Genomic DNA, 21466 nt, shown 5'->3' with positions numbered 1-21466 from the left:
CCATTTCACAAAGGCTTTATCCTAATGTTGGATTAACCTAACTTAAGCTGCCTAAGTTTAGAAGCGTTGGCCATCAGCAACAGTGAATCGTTGCTAACAGGAGGGTAACCCAACGACGCGGCTGCTTCAAGTGTAACGTTCCTGAAAAAGGGACCCGCAAACATGCTGCGAGTGGAATTTCTTCCTGAAGCGGCTATTTTTTTCTATCGACCGTAATGGGAAATCTAGAACCCGGTCCGCATGCAATCTCCGATCCCTCGGTACCCGGTTTCGTGTTGCTTTGCCGTTTACCCTGCACACACCAAAGCCCGAACCAAGCTGCAGCAGCAAGGGTAGCAGAGAACCCACTTCCATGTCCTCGGCGTGGCCTATGCTGGGAAACAGGGGTCTGTTCGCTTTATGCTGCACAGTACGGTTTGTGCCTGGTCGTTGGTTTGCCTGTACATATTGCTCTCTGGCAGGGTGCATTATGTGTGACGCATGGCGGGAAACATCAGAGCATTACATCGTCGTCCTTCGGGCGTCCTTTTCGTCCATACGCAGGAGAAAGTAACCGTTACACACGAGGGCACGATGCGTCGCTACATTTCACTTGGCTAGCGCTTGAATTGATTCTCATTTTTATAATAATTATTATTATTTTTACAAGCCATCAGGCTTGTAAAAATAAATTGACTATTTGTTCAATCAATGTTTTTTTTTCTCTTTCAACAGATTAAACTGTATTTAAAATTGATGTTTCATTTTGGCATTTTTCTTCTTAGCATCTGTATTCAATTGAGTCAAATTAAAAAATTATTTCCCTATAATTAAACTTTAGCCAAACGCATTGAGCATGACAAGTTCTGAGCAATTTTCCCCTCGGCTAGTTGTAGATTTTCTAACCCACTTCAATGCACTAGAACAGTATATGAAAATGGGATATGCTATGGTGTCATGAAGTAGATTACCCACTGGAACTACACCAGGATCCTAGAAACATTGAAAAAAATGCTAGTTTAAACGGTAGACACATAGACCAATAGTTAAGGAAACGTCTTTCGCCATGCTGAAGATAGTCAGTGTACGTTTAATGTTTACATTTAGCTTAGCATTGTACATTGTGTTTTATTGATGCAAATTAACATAAAATGAAGAGTTGTGCACTCTAATCGCCTGTGTGGTACCGAATTGATGTGCTTCTAAAAGAGGACGCTTCACGATCTGGAATCTGGCAACATTTAACCGCGCCTGGCGAATAGAGCAGCTACAGCAGCTTTAATCACTGTCTTCACTTCCGTCGTCATCTTCCTCCTCTTCCGACGTCTCAGATTCCGACTTTTTAGATTTCTGTATCAAAGAATATTGCAAAAAAAAAACCGAATCAATGTAAGGATTTTGCCTCTTAACGACAAATTATGTCATCCAGAGTGTAATTCGCGTACCGCAAGACCGTAATAGATCAAAGACTTACCCCCGTGCTCTTCTTATCATTTGCTGGTTTCTTCGCCTTTTTTGCATCCTTCTTCGCATCCTCATCTGTACTGCTTGACGACGTATCGTCGATGTACTCCTTACTTTTGAAGCCACTACCCGTCATTTGGGAGCTCGTATCGACCTTGCGCGGAGTTCCACTCTTCTTGCGCTTTTCAGCCTTCCCATTATCCGTACCGCCACCGGAAGCCTTGTAGGCGGCCATCGCCTCCGTGTAATTTTGCTTCGCCTTGGCCGCCTTCGCTTCCCACTCCTTCTTGTCCTTCAGGTCTTTCCACAGCTCGCCGCCCTTCTTGGCGATCTCGGTGATCGATAGGCCAGGATTGTCTTTCCGGATCTGGTCACGGGTTGCATTCATCCACAGCATGAACGCCGAAACCGGACGCTTCGGTGCGTCCGAGTCTTTCGATTTAGATTTCGGTTTTTTCCTCTCTTTCGTTTCCCGCTTCTCCTTGCTCTTCTTGGCCGGTGGCTTGTTTTTCGTCTTCTCCTTCTCCTTCTTATCCTTGCGCTTCTTCTCGCCCCCACTGTCATCGCTGCCTCCTCCATCGCTGCCATCCTCGTCCGACGATGACGAGGACTCCACGTTGCTGTCGAACTCTTCCGCCACATCCGATTCCTGCTGGTTCGGGTTGAAGTCTTCGTCGGTCGACTCTTCCGAGTCGCTACCATCATCGTCATCATCTTCGTCCCGCTCCTTTGCTTCCGCCTTCACACGCGCCAGATACGCATCCGGCTCACCGTCGTTGTCCGAGTCGGCAAAGTCGTCCTTATAGCTTGCCTTTCCGCCCGTATGCTTCACGTGCAGCTTTTTGGACGAGATAAAATCGAAGAGCTTCGAATATTCTTCCTTCTCAATACTGTTGAACGTGTGAACGGTTCCGGTTTTAAGTTCGATCTCGAAATCGAAGCTTCGCGTAGAGCCACCACTGCGAGCAAAGTTGACCGAAGCGATCTCCTCGAACCGGATGTGTATCGGCGGTTTGTGAACATAGATAAAGCCGCGCTCGAGCGGGTAGAGATAGCCGGCGGCCGCCTTGAACGAACAGCCGATCGCCGGCGTGCCGGCATGGCCGACGAACGATCCCGGTCCGGTTAATTTGCGGTTGATGATCACCTTCATGATCTTTCCCAGTATCTCGTACACCGGGCCCGATAGTTCCTTCGTCAGCTTGTCCTCGTACTTCTCCTTAAGCTCCTCCTCGCTAAACGGTAGCTCGATGTTGGTTTCCTCATCCATCTGGAACAGCGTCACCAGGAAGTGGTATCGCGTCTGGCCCTGCTTGATCGGCGGATCAAGCGAGATGACGAAAAACATCTGCCTATTATCCTTGTGCGGTAGCAGAAACAGCCGCAGCACGGACGAGGTCGGTATCTTGAAGTCGTACGTTTTGCCGTGCAGCTGAAAGAACGTCTGGAACACCTTAATATCGTAGCGGCCGCGGGGCGTGAGGCAGTGAATCTCGCGGAATATCGCAATCGCATCGCCCGACACTGAGATCACCGACGCCTGCTTCATAACGTTCTCCTGGAACGCTTCGACCGGATCGATGTCCGCCGACTCGGTCGTGGGAATGTGAAAACGCATCTCCATCAGGCTGACCGGTGCATCATCGTTTCGGTGGAACTCGACCGTCACCTCATTCTTTCCCACGTTGCACTGCGATACGTTATTCAGTGGGATCTCGAAACTGGTCTTGTTTTCCACATCGAAACTCAGCACCGCCCCCTTGAACTGGACCGTGCCCCAGTTCCAACCGCGCATCGACAGCTCCTTCTCGAGCATATCGAGTTTGTAGTTTTTCTTCACAAAGTCCGCAATCTTTGCCTCGTCCCCGGTGAAGCCGACAAATCGGTGTAGCGAACCATTCTTCAGGAACACTCGCAAACCGTAGCTACCAACGAAGCGCTGATAGTTGAGTAGCTCGATATCGCCCGCGCTAATCTGTTCCACCTTGCCAGTTTTGTCGCTTTTAAACACTATGGCCGTGTCGGTCATTTTCAGCTTTCCGGAGCACTGGAGATGGGGATGAAAAAAAACAAACGATGAGTAACTTCCCCATGGTGGAAAAACTGAGGTAGGCCCCCTACGAAACTTACCATAGCGCCACGGATTTCCGAGCTGATTGAAGAATACTCGAGAAAGTCAGCCATTGTTTCCCGCCGCTCTCGAGCAAAGTGCTCGCTGTTCCCGAGAAGTTACCGCAAACGGCGCGTGGCCACACTTTGCACAATAATTTCACAACACAGGCGTGAGACAACCACTAGAAAATGCGTTGCAAGTGCGGCAGGTAGGTTATGTTGTGTATGTTATGTACAGAGGGTAGGTTATGTTTGGCGCGGATGTTGGTGCCGCAAGTTTGACGTTTCATTGTTTGGACAGTTCGTGGGACAGTTGGTGGGACAGTTGGTGGGCTTGCTTCACGCACATCGTTTGTGGGGGAGAAATAAATTTGAGCACTTTAAACTTATTCGATTGTTAACTAATGCAAATCAATTTTCTTAGCTTTCGTTTCTACATAAACGGCTGTCAATTGAGGATTTGCTTAAACTCGAGTAAGATGGTTTGTGAAACGTTCTGATTCATAGCAGGCCTTGCTGGCTTTGTTAAAATTACATTTTAAATTGGTTTACAATACGATAGAATGGCTCAAAATCAAGCTCACCGAAATCACAAGAAATCGGTCCATGTTCATGTGAGTTGACGATGCAGACGTCTTCAAGGGCTTTCTAAGCTTAATTATAAATACTTTTGCTACAGAAATTACAACGAAAACCTTCTGAAATGTCTGAAAATGAGTTCGATCGGAAGTACAAGGCCGCTGTCCGGGCTTACTACAACTATATGGAAGGTCTACACTTGGTACTGAACGATAAAGGTAAAATGTAAACTGCTAAACATAGGTTTTCTAATGCTGTACCGAGAATGTGTGCTTCTAGAGGAAAGTATTTTGAAAATTCTTCGTAAACGAAGCTGTCCACTGTGGTTCCAGGAGCTCACCGATGAGCAGTGTGAGACGTGCGATCTGCTTTTAGATGCCATTGCCGACGATACCGACGAACGGACGATCCACCGTACCAGGGCAAAGTTGCGGGCGCTGGGTGTATATCCAATTGGACCGAACAACGTGCTTCGAACTGCGCTGATATTGTGCAATCGAAATGATATCTCGTTCCTGTGGGCACTGCTCGAACTACACTACATGCGACAACCCACCAGTCCAGGCGCAGCTCTACCGAAGGATTATTCCATCAACGAAAGGTTGCTGCTCTCAGCCATAGCCCATCTGGACATGATGACTACACTGAGAGGGTTGGATAAAATTTTACCCCACAGGCCGCCAGTTGGTGGCCTGGTCAAGCAAATGTCCAAGAAAGGGTTGCGAAAGTCCGAGTGTGGTGGCCAACCAAATGCGCCATCGCTCATCGAACGTCATGCGGTGAAGAAAACGGGACACACCTTTCCGGCGCAAGTGCAACCTCACCGGGACGAGTTTTTGGGGCGCTATTCACGCTACCAGGATCCGAAGTACATAATTCGCAACGAAGCCTCTCGTTGGTTTCCACAATATAGAGGCTCAAAACGGAACCTCTTCAAGGGCGAAGGCTACATAAGTTCCGCTAAACTGTGTACGGGAACCGAATCCGACTCGCAGTCGACCAGTAGCGCAGGTAGTGCGAAGGAAATCGTGCAAAATCTTATGGACGCACAGATTCAGGGCATGATCAATCGCGTAGATTGTTGCCAGCTGTTGTGTCCAAAGCATCACGATCTGACGGACGACGGAGATGCTGGCCAGAAGACGATCTTGCTGAGGGAATCCCCTGCCCGTATCGCTCTTATGGAAGCCGTTGAAGCCGTACGTGCCCAGTGGACCCAAGAACAGCAGCGAGCAATTGGTCCGCAGGAAGTGGATGGTTTGTTGAAGCGCATCATCGACGAAGCAGTAACGTTGGCCATCCTGGAACCAGCGACCAAGTGCCCTGAATGTCGACAAAGATTCGAGATGCAGCAAAAACTGTTGAACGGACACCAGTGCGTGTGCACGCCGGAAGCCGATGCTCGACCGCTACCGTTGCCAATGGACATTAAGCAACGGTACTTTCGGTTCACAGACAAGCCGATCCCATACGAATTTGACTATCGCAAAATCATGGGCGAAACAGTTGGGTTATGCCTAATTAAAAGGGCCATAAAACATGCATTTAGAGGACAGTATTCCGACGACAGCAGTTCTATTAACACTAGGGAGATGATCGAAAAGTTTATGGAGCGATCGTGGGACGAGGAAAAGGAGCTTTGGAATCGAAAAATGGCAGAAAACAAGAAACCTACCATGGATTCCGATACAGAAACAAAGGATTCCCTAGATATATCAACCGTTGACATCAAAGATCGTAAGTCTTTGAAAGAACTCCTGAAGGTGATTTGTCTCTTCCGAACCACCGAGAGTTTCACCAATATTAAAGCTTCTTCTCTATCCTTTAAATGTGTAGCGCGCTTTACATGAGCTTGCCGAAAGCCCGAAATATATTCTGGCCACGTTTCCGGATGCTCACAAACTCCCTATTCTGGTGGCCTGGATACGAGACCGCTACGGCCTCCGGATTACTCCGGAAGAACGCGAGACCGCTCGACTAGAGAGTCAGTACTTTTGGAACTATCTCATACCACGTGCGACTGCTGTTCGGTGGCCAACGCGAATGGATACCGATCTGACGGCAAAGGTCAATTGGGACTACAAGGAGAAACTGGAAACGATGGTATGTTCAGCTCAATCATGATGTTTCTTTCGATTGCTTTGAATTTGCTTTCTGCTGTAGACTAAAACCATGAGACACCGATTTTATCGAAGATTCAAAAAGGTGGACATAGAAGAGGGTCGCCTTTGGTGGGCTAGTATGGCCGCTTATCACTCTGCCCCCGACCGGTTCCGGCAAACTTTTAGTGCATATTTCCCAAACTGTGAGCCGATGATGGTGCCAATAGTGCGACCCTGGCAAACGCATCAGCATCGTACCGACGTGTGGCCAGCCAGCGGTGGGAACTGATTTCTGCTTCGGTTTTGGTGATTTTCTCTATTGATGCAACAGAAATGCAAATTGTTGACGGCATCTTTAGCGCACCTTTTCTCATAGTGTTAAAAAGCCTTTCTAAACTTTTCTATTAGATACTGTATACGAAATACTTTAAAATGGTAGGAATGTACAATATATTTTTGGAGAAAATTAGTACGTACTTTGGTATGAAACCGGTTTAAAACTCGTTTCATATATTTATCATCGGCGTGCGTACAACGTACCACGAGACGTTGACCACAGAACGGTGCAATGTGCTACGCCTATACTTCCGTTCAACAGCAAGAGAGGTTAGCGTTTATGTAGGAATATTTACACACCAACTTATGACCTAAACCTTTAAGATACACTTACAAGCAGAGTAAAATATCACAAATATTTTGTCTGTTTCCTTCACTTCGTCCTGAAAAGTGGACTTTCTTAAGTGCTTTGTGTGCGTTGGGAGTTATACCGGAACTAGCGTGTTTAGTGGTTGGCCCTCCTCGCGAGGATCTGCCTTTTCCGTACGTTTGCGGTTCATCCACAACCAGTTCCGCTGGCCAAAGTAGTCCTCGATGTCGTGTAGTGTACGACCCTTCGTTTCTGGCAGTAGCAAGTACGTCAACATCGTGGCACCGAATGACGCCACGCCAAACATCACAAACAGCCCTTGCGTCCCGAGTTCTGCCTTAGCATGCGGGAAACCTTTCGCGACACCGAATAGTACCAGATTGAACACCGTGAACAGGTAGCCCGCGATTTGACCGCGGATCTTCGCCGGCAACAGTTCACCGATCATAATGCCCGGCATGGTAAGAAAGCCCGTGTTGGAGCCGATGTACAGCAGGATCAGGGCTGCGGCTATGTACGTCTCATACGGAGGGCCGGAGTTATTACCACTTCGGGTATACATAAAGATCGCAATCGCAATGCAACTAAGGCCCGATCCGAGTCCACTCAGGAGCACCATCGTGCGGCGCGGCATCAGAAGCAGAAGGAAGCAGTAGAGGACGGTGAAGGCAAGTCGTACGATCGCCGTAAGAACGGCGGCCTGTATGGTGTTGATGTCACTACCGCCCAGATCGGAAATGATGTCGACGGCATAGAACACCACGAGGTACGTGCCGGACAGGATTTGCAGCACGTGGAACCCGTTTATAATGACGAGCGGTTTGATCATCGATATCTCCGCCAGCGAACGCCAGAACCGTTGCCTTCCGCCACCATGCTCTTGTTGTTGTTCCTGTTCGAATCGATCCGTTAGCTTCTGTAGTTCCGTTTTCGCCACCACCGGAGATCCGCGCAGCCAGGTAAGTGCTTTCGCCGCACGCTCCGGTTGGTTGTTGCGTGCCAGCCACGTTGGAGACTCTGGTGCGAAGTATAGTGCGAAAAACGACAGCAGGGGCAGCACGGTGGCACCCCAAGCCACTGCTCGCCAGTGTAGCTGACTTCCCAGCGCGTATACGAGCAAAATTCCCAACGAATACGAAACAAATGGAGCGCCTATGAGGAGTCCCCGTAGCCGCGGTTCAGCTATTTCCGCCAACAGTACCTAAAGCGGAAAGTGTTAAACGAATCAAGACGGTAGAACGTTCTGCTTTTGCTTACCTGTACCGGTGCGGCGATCAATCCGACCGAGACTCCGGCCACTACTCGGCCAAGTAGCAGCAGAAAGTGGGAGGAAGCTGTAGCCAACAGAACCCATCCAGCGAAAAGCGGCACGATGGCCAATAGGATTGCTGGACGACGACCCCACTGATCCATGATGGGACCGGAAGCGAACGATCCAATAGGAGTTGCCAAGCTGTGGACGCTAGCTAAAAGCATAGAAAAAGGAGGCTATTAATTGGCATATTCCTTCTTGCTCCTCATTTAGATTGTCAGCAAACCTACCGATCCACGAGCCCATCTCAATGTCGATGGCCAGAGATTCGTTCGCATCGTACAGTTGAGGTAGTAAGATGGCCGAGTACCCTATCGGCATACCGCACGCTGTTACCAGCAGCAGCACTGCGGATGTAAGTAGTATCTGTTGTGATGGAAAGTGAGCAAAATTTCAGTTAGTTGAAATCAGGCATTAAACCAAAAGCGGCGTACACGAGTCACAAGGTCATTTATTACAGGCCAAATCCCGTTTTCGGGTGTCAATTCTAGAACCCAGTCTGCGCCATGTGATCGGCAATCAGCGACAATCAAGACGCGCGCGTCGCCCATCGATTGCCACAATCAAGCCAAGATCGTTTCATAAATGGCCCTGATGATCAGTCTTCGGTGTAGTTAATTGGCGTCATCGTGAAGCACGTTGCAAACGAGCGATTCAGTGCACAGACCGCTGCGCGTTTGTGGTGTTCGTCATTCACGTGCGCTTGATGGTGATGAGGATGATAAGTAATATGTAACGAGCTCCCGATGGGACTAATGGCCAACATACGATGATGCAGTAGAGGTCATTGGAAAAAGTGGCCTTTTCCCACAAACCCATTGCCGTTCCCATCACGGAATGATATCACAGACTAACTGTTAATGTGTGTTTACCAGACAAATAAGCTGTATCTAGCACCGTTTGCATCATTCTTGTTTAAATTTGCATAGGCAGGTTGTTGTAAAGATGAGCAACTGTGTTATCACACCGCTTAAGGGGCAAGCAACTTTGAGTTACCGCGCTAAATGGCCTCTAAAACCTATTTAAGCCCTATTTTTACAGCTCGCATATTGTGCAGTACAAACAGGCGTGATAATAATGGCGTGTAGCTGCATCACAGACCTGGTGGAATACACCCCTCGTAGTTGACGCGGACACAACTTCCGTGAGCAGACCGCCAGCAGCAGCTTCATTAGAAAGAAGTTTTTCGTTGAACTTTTTTTCGTCTTGCTCGTTGGTGCATTTGTCATCTAACAATTCGCATGGCTTCGGTGGACTCGTAACCGGCGTATCGTCGTTTGATAGACGGTCCGCAAACGGTGTTGTGGCCGTGTCGGGTGGTAACCATCGATCGTCATCGGGGGGTGTACAGTTGCTGAAAAGAAAATAATAGAGAATTAGAGCCACTTGTTAGCTGGCACACACTTGTTGCACACTTTTGGCCCCAATTTTGTATTGCCTAGCATTCGAGTGCACCGATAAGATATACTGACGAGGCCTTGACCAGATCCCCTGCGTCATCGTGTAGTCGACAGTTTTAAGCGAGTGTCAGTTTCGCGATGGTGCGAGAGGGACAAACTAAACATACTAATTCTGGTTATCAAATCCCATTTAGCTCGAATTAATTGGAATGCACCGTCTGGAACAAATTAAATTCTGTTTTCCTGTTGGTGTTTGATCCTCTCATCGCAATCACGCAACTCAACCGGAAAATTATCCTCCCTCCAGCGTGCATTTTTTTTATTAATTATCGTGCCAGCTTTTTGGGCTCGAGCAGATGTCTCGGATCTATCACACACACCTATCTAGTATTGACGTCATCGAAACGCTATTTACACGTTATTATCGTAAACTCTATTTCCACGTCGGTAAGCCCGTCACACGCAGCGTCCTTTTATTACCTTTCGGGTAGCTTCATTTTTTCACTATCCTCTTTCTAGCACACTTCAAACACTTCAAACGAGCCCCGGCGTGCCGTGCATCAAAGTTCACTGTTTGGTTGTTATTCGGTCTACCGCAGGTGGCTTGGTTGCTAAGCGACCAGCAGCTACATCCGGCATGGTCCGGCGTGCTACGCACTGATACCACCAAATAATCTGCACGATCCGCTTTCGCACACGACGAGATCCGGTTTTACAGGGCGTGACACGGACTAGCAACTATGGAAAGTTGGCGAATGACTGACACTTTCATGATGCGATTCACGCACAGTTATAAGACTTTTCGACGCGTTCCGCGAGCGTTCGGAACGATGGAGAGAAGACTGACTGACTGACGACTGACCAACTGCCGCAAAAGCTACTTCAGCTGCTCGGAACTGCGAGTGAGCATGGTTTGCGTCCCCTCTCGCAATCCGATTTTTGCCAGAGAGTCGACGAGAAATACGCTCCGTAGGATCTGTTCCAGGTTCCGTCTCACCTGCGCTCTCTGGTTCTCTGGCCGCAACTCGTGAACAGCTGATTTTCGTGTCGGAAACTTCGCAATCTACCGGTCGCGTTAATTTGTTAGACAAACCCAGCGATCGATACGCGATAAGATAGACACAAACAGCGGCAACGTTGCGATTGTTATATTCTTTTTACAAAAGTGACTCAGGCCCCTCACTTGAAGTACAATTGACATCTCAAAATGTATATAATAACTAGCGTAAAGTAATTCAAATGATCTATTAAGTACTAAGTTTTCAAAACATACTAATAAGTGTGAATTATTTATACTTGGAAATCCTTTAATAACAGCGAAATTTGCATGCCGTTCAGCATCCTTAATTGCTCCGTACGTAAACAAGGAATCAGGGGGCCTGTGGAGCACACAACCAGCCTCAAGGTAACACGTGGTTAATAATCGCCGTTATGTGCTAAGCTTGCAAGTCAAAGTCCAGCTCGTCACCGGTGATCGGTGTGTCACTGCTGAACAGATTGCGGCAAGTAGCGGAGGTGCTTCCGTGTGGACTCTTAGGATGATGGATCGGCATCCTTTTGGGTGCATTCCATTTCGGGGGCATTCCCCAAGTGCTCCGTGCACTGATACTCGCCCCTCTACTTTTAATGACCGCACATTCGTAGGCGAATGCGCGGACGAAGTCGAGTACACACGTTCCTCGTGGTCGTTGATGGCATCAACCGTGGCTCTGGGTACGGCTGCACTCGGCTCGTTGTTCTAATCTCTTGACCGGCCCTTCTCCCTTCGTTCCCCATCCGCCGATCGACCATGTAATCAGTCCTGATTTGTGTCGCTCGGTAAAAAAGAACAGTGAAGCGATATATAATAAGACGATTACGGCCCGCAGCCGACAGACCGGCATATATAGTTTGGCGACCAGCATATAGTCTGCCACCGTTTAGTCGTCGATTGGTCGTCATCGGGTCGAGAAGGGTTGTTTGGTGTTATCTGTAGTATTTTGTCGTCCCTGTACTCTGGACCTGTTGTGACTTTTCTCGTGCACAATGAGCAGCGATACGGGAAGTGGAAGTGAAAGTTCTGGATCGAGCACCAGCGATGGAGCCACGAAGCCGATCGTGCAAAACGCTATCGGTGATCGCGGTGAGCTTCTTAGATATATTTGTTTGATGCGTAACAGTGTGGACTTGTAAGCCTGTCATAGAATAGGGAGGAATAGAATGTTGAACTTTGTTGGCTTCACGGAACCACCTTCGGTAACACACACACATTATATAACAACGGTGGCTTTTAACCCGAAGAACCGTTCCTGATAGAGCACGCAGGCTTATGTGTAAAGTTAGCTAAATTGACACCGAATGTTTTAGCAAAATGTTAACTAAGTACGATAAGTTTCAACAACGAAACGCCAGTTAAAACAACTTACATCTTTCAGCCCAACGAGAGTATCGCGAAGAAATAGTCAAAGATATGGCCATCGAGAAAATGAAGGAGAAAATGGATGTAAGCAAGGACGATCAGCGAAATAGCAACCGAACAACGACACGTTTCGTTTGTCTTCCAGAAAATTGTCACGAAGCTAGGCAAGGACATCGAGCAGAAGATGGACATTGCGGTGGATGACCTGTTTGCGGAGGTGAAGCAGTTCAATCTGAAAAATTACGAACTCAAGCAACTGTTCAACGAAAAGTCCGCCGAAGGAGTGAAGCGTGGCCATCACGGGGGACGGAAAGGTGCGCGATCGGATGGCAAGCTGCCGGAGAAGGAGTTCATTGCCCGGAACTCTCTGCTGACGGACCTGTTCGAAGTGAAGCACATTAAAACGATTTATCACATTTTCGTCGTCATCCTGATCATCCTGTTCCTCAATACGGTCGTGCACGATTTCGTTGACACGGGAAGGTAGGTGGGCTACGGAGGGTGGACACACGGCACGGATGTACCTCTATCGGTCCTCTCTTACCGATTGCAGCATCAATCTTGGATTCCGACCGATTGTTGCTGGGTTTGGAAAGTTTCACATCGCCCTCATGCTGTGGTCCTGTATGCAAGTGTCCACCTTTCTCCTGTATCCCTGCTTCCGGTTGTGGGCGGCCGGCCGTGAAAAGGTCGCGCAAGGTAAGACCCACCCAGCCCCCTCATTCGCAGTGGCAGCGTCAATAGTGAAACCTAATCTAAGCCCTCCTATTGTAGCTTCCAGTGTTCGAAAGCTGTGGGACATCGTCGCCCTCGGTATGTTCGTTTCGTACCAGTGTGCGTTTGTTGTGCTCTCCATCAAGGGTCTGCTGTGGCATGATCTGCCGCCTGCGTCTTCCACTGCCTACCTCATGGAAATGACACGCTTCCTGATGAAGGCGCACGCCTTCATACGCAGCAATGCACCGCGTGCTCTAGCCGCGGGGGCAGCGAAAAAACACTCAGAGTCGAAACCTACCAATCCCGACACGTTTCGTACCGGGCTACCGTCCTTTGGGAAGTACACTTACTTCCTGTTTGCACCGACACTCGTCTACCGGGACGAGTATCCGCGTACGAAACAAATCCGTTGGCGGATCGTCGCCCGCCATGCGCTAGAGGTGGTCGGCGTCATCTTCTACATCAGCTTCATACTGGAGCGCTTCCTTGCGCCACTGTTTGAAAAGTTTGGCCACGCCAAGATCAGTTCCGGGAGTTTTGTTTTGTCTCTGTTCGGTAGCATCATGCCCGGGTCGCTGTCGTTCCTGTGCGCCTTCTACTGCTTGTTGCACGCGTGGATGAACGGAAGTGCCGAGTTGCTGCGCTTCGCGGACCGGATGTTCTACCGTGACTGGTGGAATGAGTCCACGTTCGCCGGCTACATTCGATCGTGGAATGTGGTGGTTCACGACTGGCTCTACACGTACGTGTACAAGGATTGTGTGGAAAATGTGTTCCGCATCTGCCGACCGTTGGCGACCGTGGCCGTGTTCACCCTGTCCGCGGTGTTTCATGAAGTGATCCTGGCGTTCAGCTTCCGGTTCTTCTACCCGGTCATGTTTGTGCAGTTCGAGTTTATGGGTTTGCTGTTGATGTTTGTGACGCGCGGGTTGGGCAAGGATGTCGGTAACGTTCTGCTGTGGCTCATGTTGTCCATCGGGAATGGACTGCATCTGAGCTTGTACAACATGGAGTACTACGCCCGCCGTAACTGCCCGGATATTGGCAATTCGGTAGTTGCCTACCTTGTGCCCGTATCGTGGAGTTGTAATGGTATTTCGCATAACCCCAACTGGACCATAACAGCACCGTGGAGCATGGCTTAAGGATGATAGACGACGAACCGGAAGACTGATTAGTGTAGGGTAATTTAGACGCGTTCCAAGCGGCGATAGCAATACGTTTACGGTGACCCCAAATAGACAATATCGTAAAAAAAATAATGAAAAATAAAACAAAATAAATGAAAACAAACCCTTAAACAGGTTTGATGTTGAGTTTTAGTTATTAAATTATTACTATATTTATACTTAATTATTTGTGTTTGTTTAATTACTAAGATGATTTTCATGTCTAAGAGTACAACCCTGGAATATGGTCGGGTAATCCTGTCTTTTTGACAATCATTCTGACAGCGCGGGTTTTAACACAGTTTGGATTTAGCTGGTATCGCTTCAACAACAACGCAAATCTTTTTTGCACAGTGAATATTTGTGAAAAAATGGACCTAAACGAGTTGCCTGATGAAGTAAGCCAATAATAAAATAAAATGTGAATGTAGCTAACTAACCACTGTTTGTTTTCGGCAGATGTTGTGCACGATTTTTGATCATCTAGACGTGTACGAATTGAAGCTAACGTCCCTCGTGTGTCGGCGGTGGTCGTACCTTACATTTTCGGGCCGAAGGATGGACCGTGTGTGGTTGATGAACCGTAATTCCAATTGTGAATTTTTGTTCAACACAAAAAGAAAGTATCGCAACGTTCATCAACCAGAAAAAGATGGGTGGGTGAAAGATGACCAGATTGACAGCTTAGTACGGTTACTGCAGACGATAAAGCCTCACGTCCGAATGTTGGTTATTGAACCTCTTATATCTTCTCAGCAAGTAAGACAAATTCTGCTGGAAGTTCCTGAACTACTACATTTGTCGTTTGGTTTCGCTGAGGACAACTGCAACACGTATGGAACGTTCCCGGGTTTATCGAAGCTAAAATCGCTGGTGCTCAACGCATCAACAGACGATTCTTATTTTTTGTCCTTCACGCGTATCGCAAATTTGCAGTGTCTTGAAATGGACTGCTGGACCGATCTTGAACTGGAAGCATGGACATACTTGAGTGGAGAGTTGAAGCTCGTTCATGTGAGGGATTGTCATCCAAGACATTTGCACCCCTTTCTTGAGCTAACGTTTCCACGTCTAGAGGATTTGTACATTTATATGTTAGAATTTGACACGAATGAATTGATGGGTTTAGAGGGAAGTAGTGGGTTTTTTCGAAGGCACCCCTTCCTTCGAAGACTCTCTTTGTGCCTCATTTTTCCGGTAAAATTGATTCAAATCATCAGTCATCACTGTCCTGAGCTAACACATCTATTCCTTCTTCTGGAAGTTACGAAAGATGGACTTTTGGAGTCGCTGGTGCGACTAACTAAGCTCAAAGTAAGCAAATAACACGCAAAAAAAAATTTTTTTAATCAATATGTTATTGTTACAGCATCTTGCATTAGATGGAGTAGTGGATAGTAAAATTCTTCGTGGACCTATGAAGTCGCTCGAATCGGTTGCATTGTCTGTGCCTTATCCTCAAGTTCTGCTCGAGAACCTTTTCGAAGTTGTGCCTCGATTGAGCTGTCTGCGAATCACGGATGACATATCTTGCGATGAGTTACAGTTCATCTGCGAGAAATTTTCTTATCTGCGACGATTAGAACTAATCATCAGTTCTAATGAGGTAATTTGAAACGTGGATTCTAGACCCTCGTTGCTGCAAATGCGCTGATTCGCTCTTTTTAATTTCCTTTCCCACTGGACACTGGTAAAGGAAACACCAGTGTCAGTAGCAGACGACTCTGTACGAATCGATGAATTAATGCACCTGCAGGAACTTGAATTATCGGGCTACATTAAAATTCGTTCAATTCATCGCAACAACGTTCGGCGTTTGACAATGTACGAAGCTGAGGTAAGTATCAGAGTGAACAACCAATGATTATTATTGTGATGTTCAATCGAATAAATTCTTCCCTTTTTTTTATCGTCACACGCTACTGCTTCAACGCTTGAAGGAAACGGACGACGACTATTATCAGATACCGGAAAAGTTCCCTTTTCTGAAGACATTAATCCTCAGGAGATGCCCGGTGTCGGTGGCTGCTGTGGAACGGCTACACAAATTGATGCCTTCGTGTAGAATCGACTATGACGACAAACGCTTCGATCCCAACGAAGATGTGACTGCGAATTAAAAGACGGTCGTAAAGGAAAGAAGTAGCAGCTTCGGAAGGAGATAAAATTTGGTGTTTCGATTCAAGAAAAACGCCACTCACGTATTTTCTCACGTAAATACCACAATTGTTGATGTTGTTGCACGAACACACATTCATACCAATTTTCAAAACGTCGTTGTGCTATGCGGCCGCCCGTTGAATTGCCCTATTCACGAGGGTGATGCACAACCCTGCCGTAGAAGCCGCTGGCGTTAGGCGGCTGTTAAAGAATGTAAACAAACGAGCTGTCACAACAAGACTTTAAAACCCACAAAATCGCAACAAAATAAACAGTGCCCAGAATCAATTTGAGGCAAATGATTGTGATTGTCGATTGAAATATGCGAAGCAGGGTCAGTTGATATGTGCGACGAAACGTGTTGCATTGTTCTGTCCGCTAGCCAAGGAAAAGGATGACTAAAAAGAAACCGTCACCGTAAGTACCGCGAACCGTAACTGCTGATGCAGAACCGCTAAAATTTGTGTCCTTTCGTTGGCGCTCGATGCGCTATCAGACAAAATCGAATTTGGGAAAAGGAGCGTCGTGAACGATTGAACAAAACATTCGAGGACTTACAGCAGCTACTGCCCGACAATGAACCGGCGTCAACGCTTAGCAAAATCGAAATCCTCCAGCGGGCGATCGAGCTCATTGGTAAACTTCAAAAAAAGATTAAGGACCTCACCGAGGAGTGTAATGATCCACTGAAGGGTAAGTTAGGTTTCCGGCAGTTAGCATAGCGATAACGGTTTAAAAACGTGGTTTTTCTCTTCAGAGCACGTGCGCGAACAGGAAGATCGTTTGAAAAAGCTGCTGACAAGAAACGTGGAACTAATAGGGTTGCTAAAGAAGGCAAAGGTAACCATTCCGCCTTGCAAGTATACGGTAGAGCACCACACGGCGGAACACATAGAGGAGAAAGAAAATGGAACGCCAGAGAAGAAACGAGCTGCATCGAAGCCACAGCAACGTCGCAGCGGAAGTGGTAGTCCTAGGAAACAGTCTGTGATAAAAAAACCGGTGGCAGTTGTTCCGCCAACCAGTGGTGTCGTTTCGCCGAGTTTAGCTTTAAGCAACATTCAAAGTGCCACGGTTCCTTCCAGTGGCGGTACTAGTGTGACAAGCACTTCCTCTTCGATGCAGAGCACCAGCCCTACAGGGATGAATTCTTCTGCGCTCCGCCACCTAAATGGGGTGGCTCTAAGCACTGGAAATAGAGGTAATAGCGAGACTAGTTTAGTTATTTCTTTCCCATCGCCAGGCGGTCTAATTTTGCATTCCTTCCAGTATCGGTACCGCCAGCGCTTCTGCCCACACCGATAATGACGACCAGTGTGCTGATATCGAACAACGGCAACCTGGTGCAGATGCCGATCGTTGCGCCTCCCTCTTCGCTGCTCATCGTCGGTAATGAGGATGTGCGGGCGAAGCTTAACTTAAAGAAACGTTGCCACGGGGGAGGTGGTGGCAAGGGAAGGGCAAAGATCGGCAAGTTCACCATCAAATCGATCGACCTGATCCCGGGGCGGATTGTGAATGGGAAGGTTCCGATTCCACCACTCAGAAGAGCACCCCACGAGACGATGCGCACTGCTTGCAAGGTTCTCAAAAGAAAGCGCAAAAAGTCCACGGAAAAGTGCAAAAAACTGAGAAAAACGGTAACCGAGGAACCGGTTTCGAAGGGCAATATGCCCGACCAATCATTCGAAGAAGCGGAGAAAAGTTACTCCAATAGTGGTTCGGCGGATGTGCAACCGTGTAGCAACCCTGTCGTGGCAGAGCAATCTCAAGCATCGAGCGCTCCGGAACAGCCTGCATTATCGGTGGCCAAAGCTGCCACGGAAGAAGCATCGGGAGTTCCGGCGAAAGATTCGAACCATTCGAATGTGAATCCACAAGAAGCTGAGCTGGATCTCACTACCCTTAACCATGCGGATCTGTCGGAAGATATTTTCGCAACTCTACAAGTGCCGAGTAATCCGGACGCTCATGGTTCGCATGATGCTGGGTCTCTGTCTCCGACGGCTGCCTATCTGATGAACTTCCCGCTCGTAGCCGGTGGAGGCAAAGCGGCCGGGAATCACACGGAACAAACCGACGAAGTGGACGAAGCATGCAACGAAAGCTTGACCAAGGAGCATGCACCAACACATAAGGACACTGCAAGCGGGATACCAGACACTGGTACCGGAACCTTGATGTTGGACAATTTTTCCTCCTTGTTCAACTATACCCAAGTCGATGCCGCTGCCACTGGAACAGTCGAACCGTTGCCTAGCACGACGGCTGCCATGACAACGACCAGCATTTCGCAAACGACTAAAGATCAGAGCAGTTTCACGACGAACTACGCGAACATGTATCAATCCATCGACACCATGCTGGAGCACCGAACGGTGGACCCAAACCGGACTGTGGGTCTGAAAATGGGACAAAATGACGTGGAACAGGACAGTAACCTTACTGGGGCGTTCACTTTTACCCTTACCTCGAGCACTACAACAGCACCACTAACGACGCACCAACGTTGCTCGACCTCAAACCAGCACCATTTCTACACACCATCCGTTGGGACAACATCCAGCACCTTGCCGGCCGACAAAAAGGGCGCCGTAAGCGGAGACACCGCTCGAAAATCACCTTCTCCGCTGGCCATCGAATTTACCTTCTCGCTAACCACCACCACAGCCACCCAACCTCGCACGGTCCAATCGCAGTACACGAACAGTGCCATGCTGTCGTCGACAATGACCACCCCGTCGTACGATACGTACGGTTACTACCACACAACGGTGAACAACAAATCGGGCAGTTACGGCGGTAACGGAAGCTTTAAAGTTCCGCTTGACCCACTGCCGGGCACCATCTGCACCACGACCGAAAAACCGGCTACCAGTTTCACCTTCTGCTTAACGTCATCGACCAAAACGCAACCTTCGTACGCGCAATCGTTTACGGCTTCGGTGGCCAGTACGACATCAATGTTTGAATCACCACCGAAGCTCTCCACGAAACAGCAGGCGGCTCAGGGCAAAGATTGCGCCTCGGTGGGGCTCACAAAACATCAGCCATTTTCAGTCCCCAGCAGGCCTGGAAAAGATGCCAGTGGCCAGTCAACAGAAGCGATGGCAACGCACCAGCAGCATGCCATGCAATCGCAGCAACAACAACCAACGCAATCGAAGTACGACGTCTCCTGGATGGCCGCTGGGGCGCATGATTGCAAAACCGGCGACCAACCGGTGGTCACTCAAAGCTTTCACCATCAGCAGCAAACGGGGCTGCCGTATCAGCAGCAGCAGCATCATCAACAGCATCAGCAGCCAGAGCAGCAACAGCATCACCAGCAACTTTCGTACGACTTTACGCCTCAGATCTTCTCTTCGGCGATGGATTTCCCTACGGCAGCAGGAGGCTACACGGCAAACTTTGAGCCCCACCATCAGCGCAAGTCGGACATTTTCTTTGCCCATCCACCGGGCGAAGAGAACGGTCTCGGTGTGACCGGTTCTTGGTCGTCAGCCAACAAGTTGACCGACAGCGTTTTAAACGATTCTTCCACCCCTTACTTCCCGTCCGTTACGGTTCCCCCTTTGAGCGGAGAATCGGAACCGAACGCTTCCGCTAGCGCCTCTTCAAGGGCGGTTCAAGGTGGTGGCAAAGCGACTTCCGGGAAGAAAAGACACACCACAACGCACCAGGAAACGACGGCCACCAGTGTCAGTGTCACCGGCAGTAGCTTCCTGTCGGTGAGTCAGCTTGTCGATCAGCCGACCAAAACAACGTACCACCACCACCACCACACCCCGAGCAGCAGCGGTGGTGGCGTGCCGGCCGGGATCCCATCTTCATCAGCCCCTTGCCAACAGAAGCCCAACAGCTACTCCGCCGAGGCTTTGATTGGCAACACGACGTGTACCGTTCCCAGCACATCGGGTCCGGCAGAATCTAACGGACGCAAAGAGAAGCTGTTCGACTACGGTGCCGGTGGGGAAATGGCCACCGGCGCGAACTCAAGTCTGACGTTCAATTTCGACACGTACGGAGCTACGGGTCCTGACTATGGTAAAAGTTATAACTTTTCCAATCAATTTGTGGAAAGTAGCACCAACTATGGTGGTTTACCGAGCACCGCCAGAAGGAGCGGTGGAACGTCCACTGGGTCCGGGTTGTACTACGGAAAGGCAGCTACTGGAACCACGCAAAGCTACTACCATCACACGGGCCACAGTGACGGATCCGGAGGGACGAGTACTTATCATCACCTGCCACCCAGCTCTACCGGAGCTGAATTTACACCTTACTATCTGCCAGCTTTTGCGGAAAAAACGAACCCCGCGAATGGAGCCACGGCCGAGAAGCAGTACCCAGGGGCACATGGTGAGCAGGCCAATTGTCGAAATTCGACGAAAAAAAGCCAGAAAACTGTCGGCATTCTGCCGGTGGCTGACTACGCATTCAGCACGGCCCCAAGCGACGCTGCATCCAACGTGCATCCCGGTGGTCCGCTGGTAAATGGATCACAAGGACAATCGCTGCCTTACGCAAACTACCATTACCATCAGCAACAGCAGCCAGAACTGCAGCAGCAGCAACACCATCACCACGACCCCCACCAGCAGCATCAACGATTGCAACATCAGCACTACGGTACGATCGAGGGCAGCAATGTGCCTCACAAATCGTCTCTTCAGAGTGGTACCTCGTACAACTATGGCCAGTACCCGTCAACGCCAGCACCGATCGGGTTCGACACTCCGAAACCTGCCAAACTGCCAATGCAACTCTCGAGCAGCGCACTGCTTCTACCGGGTGACGACGGCACTGGCCTACACCCGCCGACATCCTCTTATGCCACGGTCAGCCACGCGCCCCATTTAGAGATCGCGCCGCCATGCTTTAATGCTCCACCGCCGCCAACCGTCGGGTACGGCGTTAATCCTTCCTCGTCCCAGGTGTCACTGTACGGTGGCCATGGGCAGCTTCAGGCCAGCGGAACGCATTCGTCGGCGACGGGAGGAACGATTACGGACTTTAATCTGAGCACGATCTGTCCGGAGATTGACGAGAAAACGGGACGCACGGCGACCGTTGCTGGTCGCAATGGGGCGCAAGTTGCCTCCATCATGAGCCTTTGGTGAACGCGCAAATTTCGACTGTTTCTCCATTGGATGTAAATTATTACGTGCAATCTGGCACCGTCGTTGAGGTTGCCGAAACGACCTCAGTATTGTATTTAGTGAATGTACATGTTATAATAATATACTGTGTAAATATGGTTCAATAAAACGGTTCAGGAATTGGTGCAATGTGTGTATACATTATTTAAGAACTTTTTCTCGCTCTATCTCTCTCTCTCTCTTAACCCGTCTCAATACCAGGAGCACTGGTAATACAAGGTGTCCGCCACTCGCAACTCGCCATGTACAGAACGACAAAAAAGGCA

The 21466-nt window shown here is 48.9% G+C and overlaps 4 protein-coding genes across 4 annotated transcripts; 2 read left to right on the top strand and 2 right to left on the bottom strand.

The window, feature by feature from the left end:
- Positions 1-1165: 1165 nt before the first annotated feature.
- Positions 1166-3715, bottom strand: LOC128268665 (FACT complex subunit Ssrp1). The gene is made up of 3 exons (XM_053005832.1): positions 3574-3715; positions 1454-3490; positions 1166-1329 (listed from the first exon to the last, which is right to left on the bottom strand). The coding sequence occupies exons 1-3, from the start codon at positions 3625-3627 to the stop codon at positions 1258-1260; spliced, it is 2163 nt and encodes a 720-aa protein (XP_052861792.1). The 5' UTR covers positions 3628-3715; the 3' UTR covers positions 1166-1257.
- A 2961-nt stretch (positions 3716-6676) lies between these two features.
- Positions 6677-10372, bottom strand: LOC128268666 (facilitated trehalose transporter Tret1-2 homolog). The gene is made up of 5 exons (XM_053005833.1): positions 10075-10372; positions 9296-9548; positions 8425-8560; positions 8140-8348; positions 6677-8083 (listed from the first exon to the last, which is right to left on the bottom strand). Exons 1-5 carry the CDS (start codon positions 10089-10091, stop codon positions 6998-7000), a joined length of 1701 nt encoding a protein of 566 aa, XP_052861793.1. The 5' UTR covers positions 10092-10372; the 3' UTR covers positions 6677-6997.
- Positions 10373-11533: 1161 nt separating this feature from the next.
- Positions 11534-13974, top strand: LOC128277877 (sterol O-acyltransferase 1). Its single transcript, XM_053016473.1, has 5 exons — positions 11534-11716; positions 12009-12076; positions 12138-12475; positions 12546-12691; positions 12767-13974. Exons 1-5 carry the CDS (start codon positions 11620-11622, stop codon positions 13852-13854), a joined length of 1737 nt encoding a protein of 578 aa, XP_052872433.1. The 5' UTR covers positions 11534-11619; the 3' UTR covers positions 13855-13974.
- Positions 13975-16432: 2458 nt separating this feature from the next.
- LOC128277405 (mucin-5AC-like) lies at positions 16433-21161 on the top strand. Its single transcript, XM_053015859.1, has 4 exons — positions 16433-16455; positions 16535-16731; positions 16796-17245; positions 17308-21161. Exons 1-4 carry the CDS (start codon positions 16433-16435, stop codon positions 21159-21161), a joined length of 4524 nt encoding a protein of 1507 aa, XP_052871819.1.
- The last annotated feature ends 305 nt before the right edge of the window (positions 21162-21466 follow it).

The sequence above is a fragment of the Anopheles cruzii genome, chromosome 2, assembly GCF_943734635.1.
Source record: "Anopheles cruzii chromosome 2, idAnoCruzAS_RS32_06, whole genome shotgun sequence".
In the NCBI taxonomy this organism is placed as follows: Eukaryota; Metazoa; Arthropoda; class Insecta; order Diptera; family Culicidae; genus Anopheles; species Anopheles cruzii.
This window is presented reverse-complemented; position numbering and strand designations above follow the sequence as displayed.

What these genes read in the sequence shown, in the direction of transcription:
- LOC128268665 (XM_053005832.1), bottom strand. Translation starts at nt 3,627, where the DNA reads ATGGCTGACTTTCTCGAGTATTCTTCAATCAGCTCGGAAATCCGTGGC. An exon ending in CGGAAATCCGTGGCGCTATG is followed by an intron (nt 3,491 to 3,573) that starts GTAAGTTTCGTA and finishes CCCCATCTCCAG; the next exon opens with TGCTCCGGAAAGCTGAAAAT. An exon ending in ATGATAAGAAGAGCACGGGG is followed by an intron (nt 1,330 to 1,453) that starts GTAAGTCTTTGA and finishes TCTTTGATACAG; the next exon opens with AAATCTAAAAAGTCGGAATC.
- LOC128268666 (XM_053005833.1), bottom strand. An exon ending in CGAGGGGTGTATTCCACCAG is followed by an intron (nt 8,561 to 9,295) that starts GTCTGTGATGCA and finishes CCATCACAACAG; the next exon opens with ATACTACTTACATCCGCAGT. An exon ending in TGAGATGGGCTCGTGGATCG is followed by an intron (nt 8,349 to 8,424) that starts GTAGGTTTGCTG and finishes CTATGCTTTTAG; the next exon opens with CTAGCGTCCACAGCTTGGCA.
- LOC128277877 (XM_053016473.1), top strand. Translation starts at nt 11,620, where the DNA reads ATGAGCAGCGATACGGGAAGTGGAAGTGAAAGTTCTGGATCGAGCACC. An exon ending in AAATGAAGGAGAAAATGGAT is followed by an intron (nt 12,077 to 12,137) that starts GTAAGCAAGGAC and finishes TTTGTCTTCCAG; the next exon opens with AAAATTGTCACGAAGCTAGG. An exon ending in CCGTGAAAAGGTCGCGCAAG is followed by an intron (nt 12,692 to 12,766) that starts GTAAGACCCACC and finishes CTCCTATTGTAG; the next exon opens with CTTCCAGTGTTCGAAAGCTG.
- LOC128277405 (XM_053015859.1), top strand. Translation starts at nt 16,433, where the DNA reads ATGACTAAAAAGAAACCGTCACC. An exon ending in ACTAAAAAGAAACCGTCACC is followed by an intron (nt 16,456 to 16,534) that starts GTAAGTACCGCG and finishes ATGCGCTATCAG; the next exon opens with ACAAAATCGAATTTGGGAAA. An exon ending in GTGTAATGATCCACTGAAGG is followed by an intron (nt 16,732 to 16,795) that starts GTAAGTTAGGTT and finishes TTTTCTCTTCAG; the next exon opens with AGCACGTGCGCGAACAGGAA.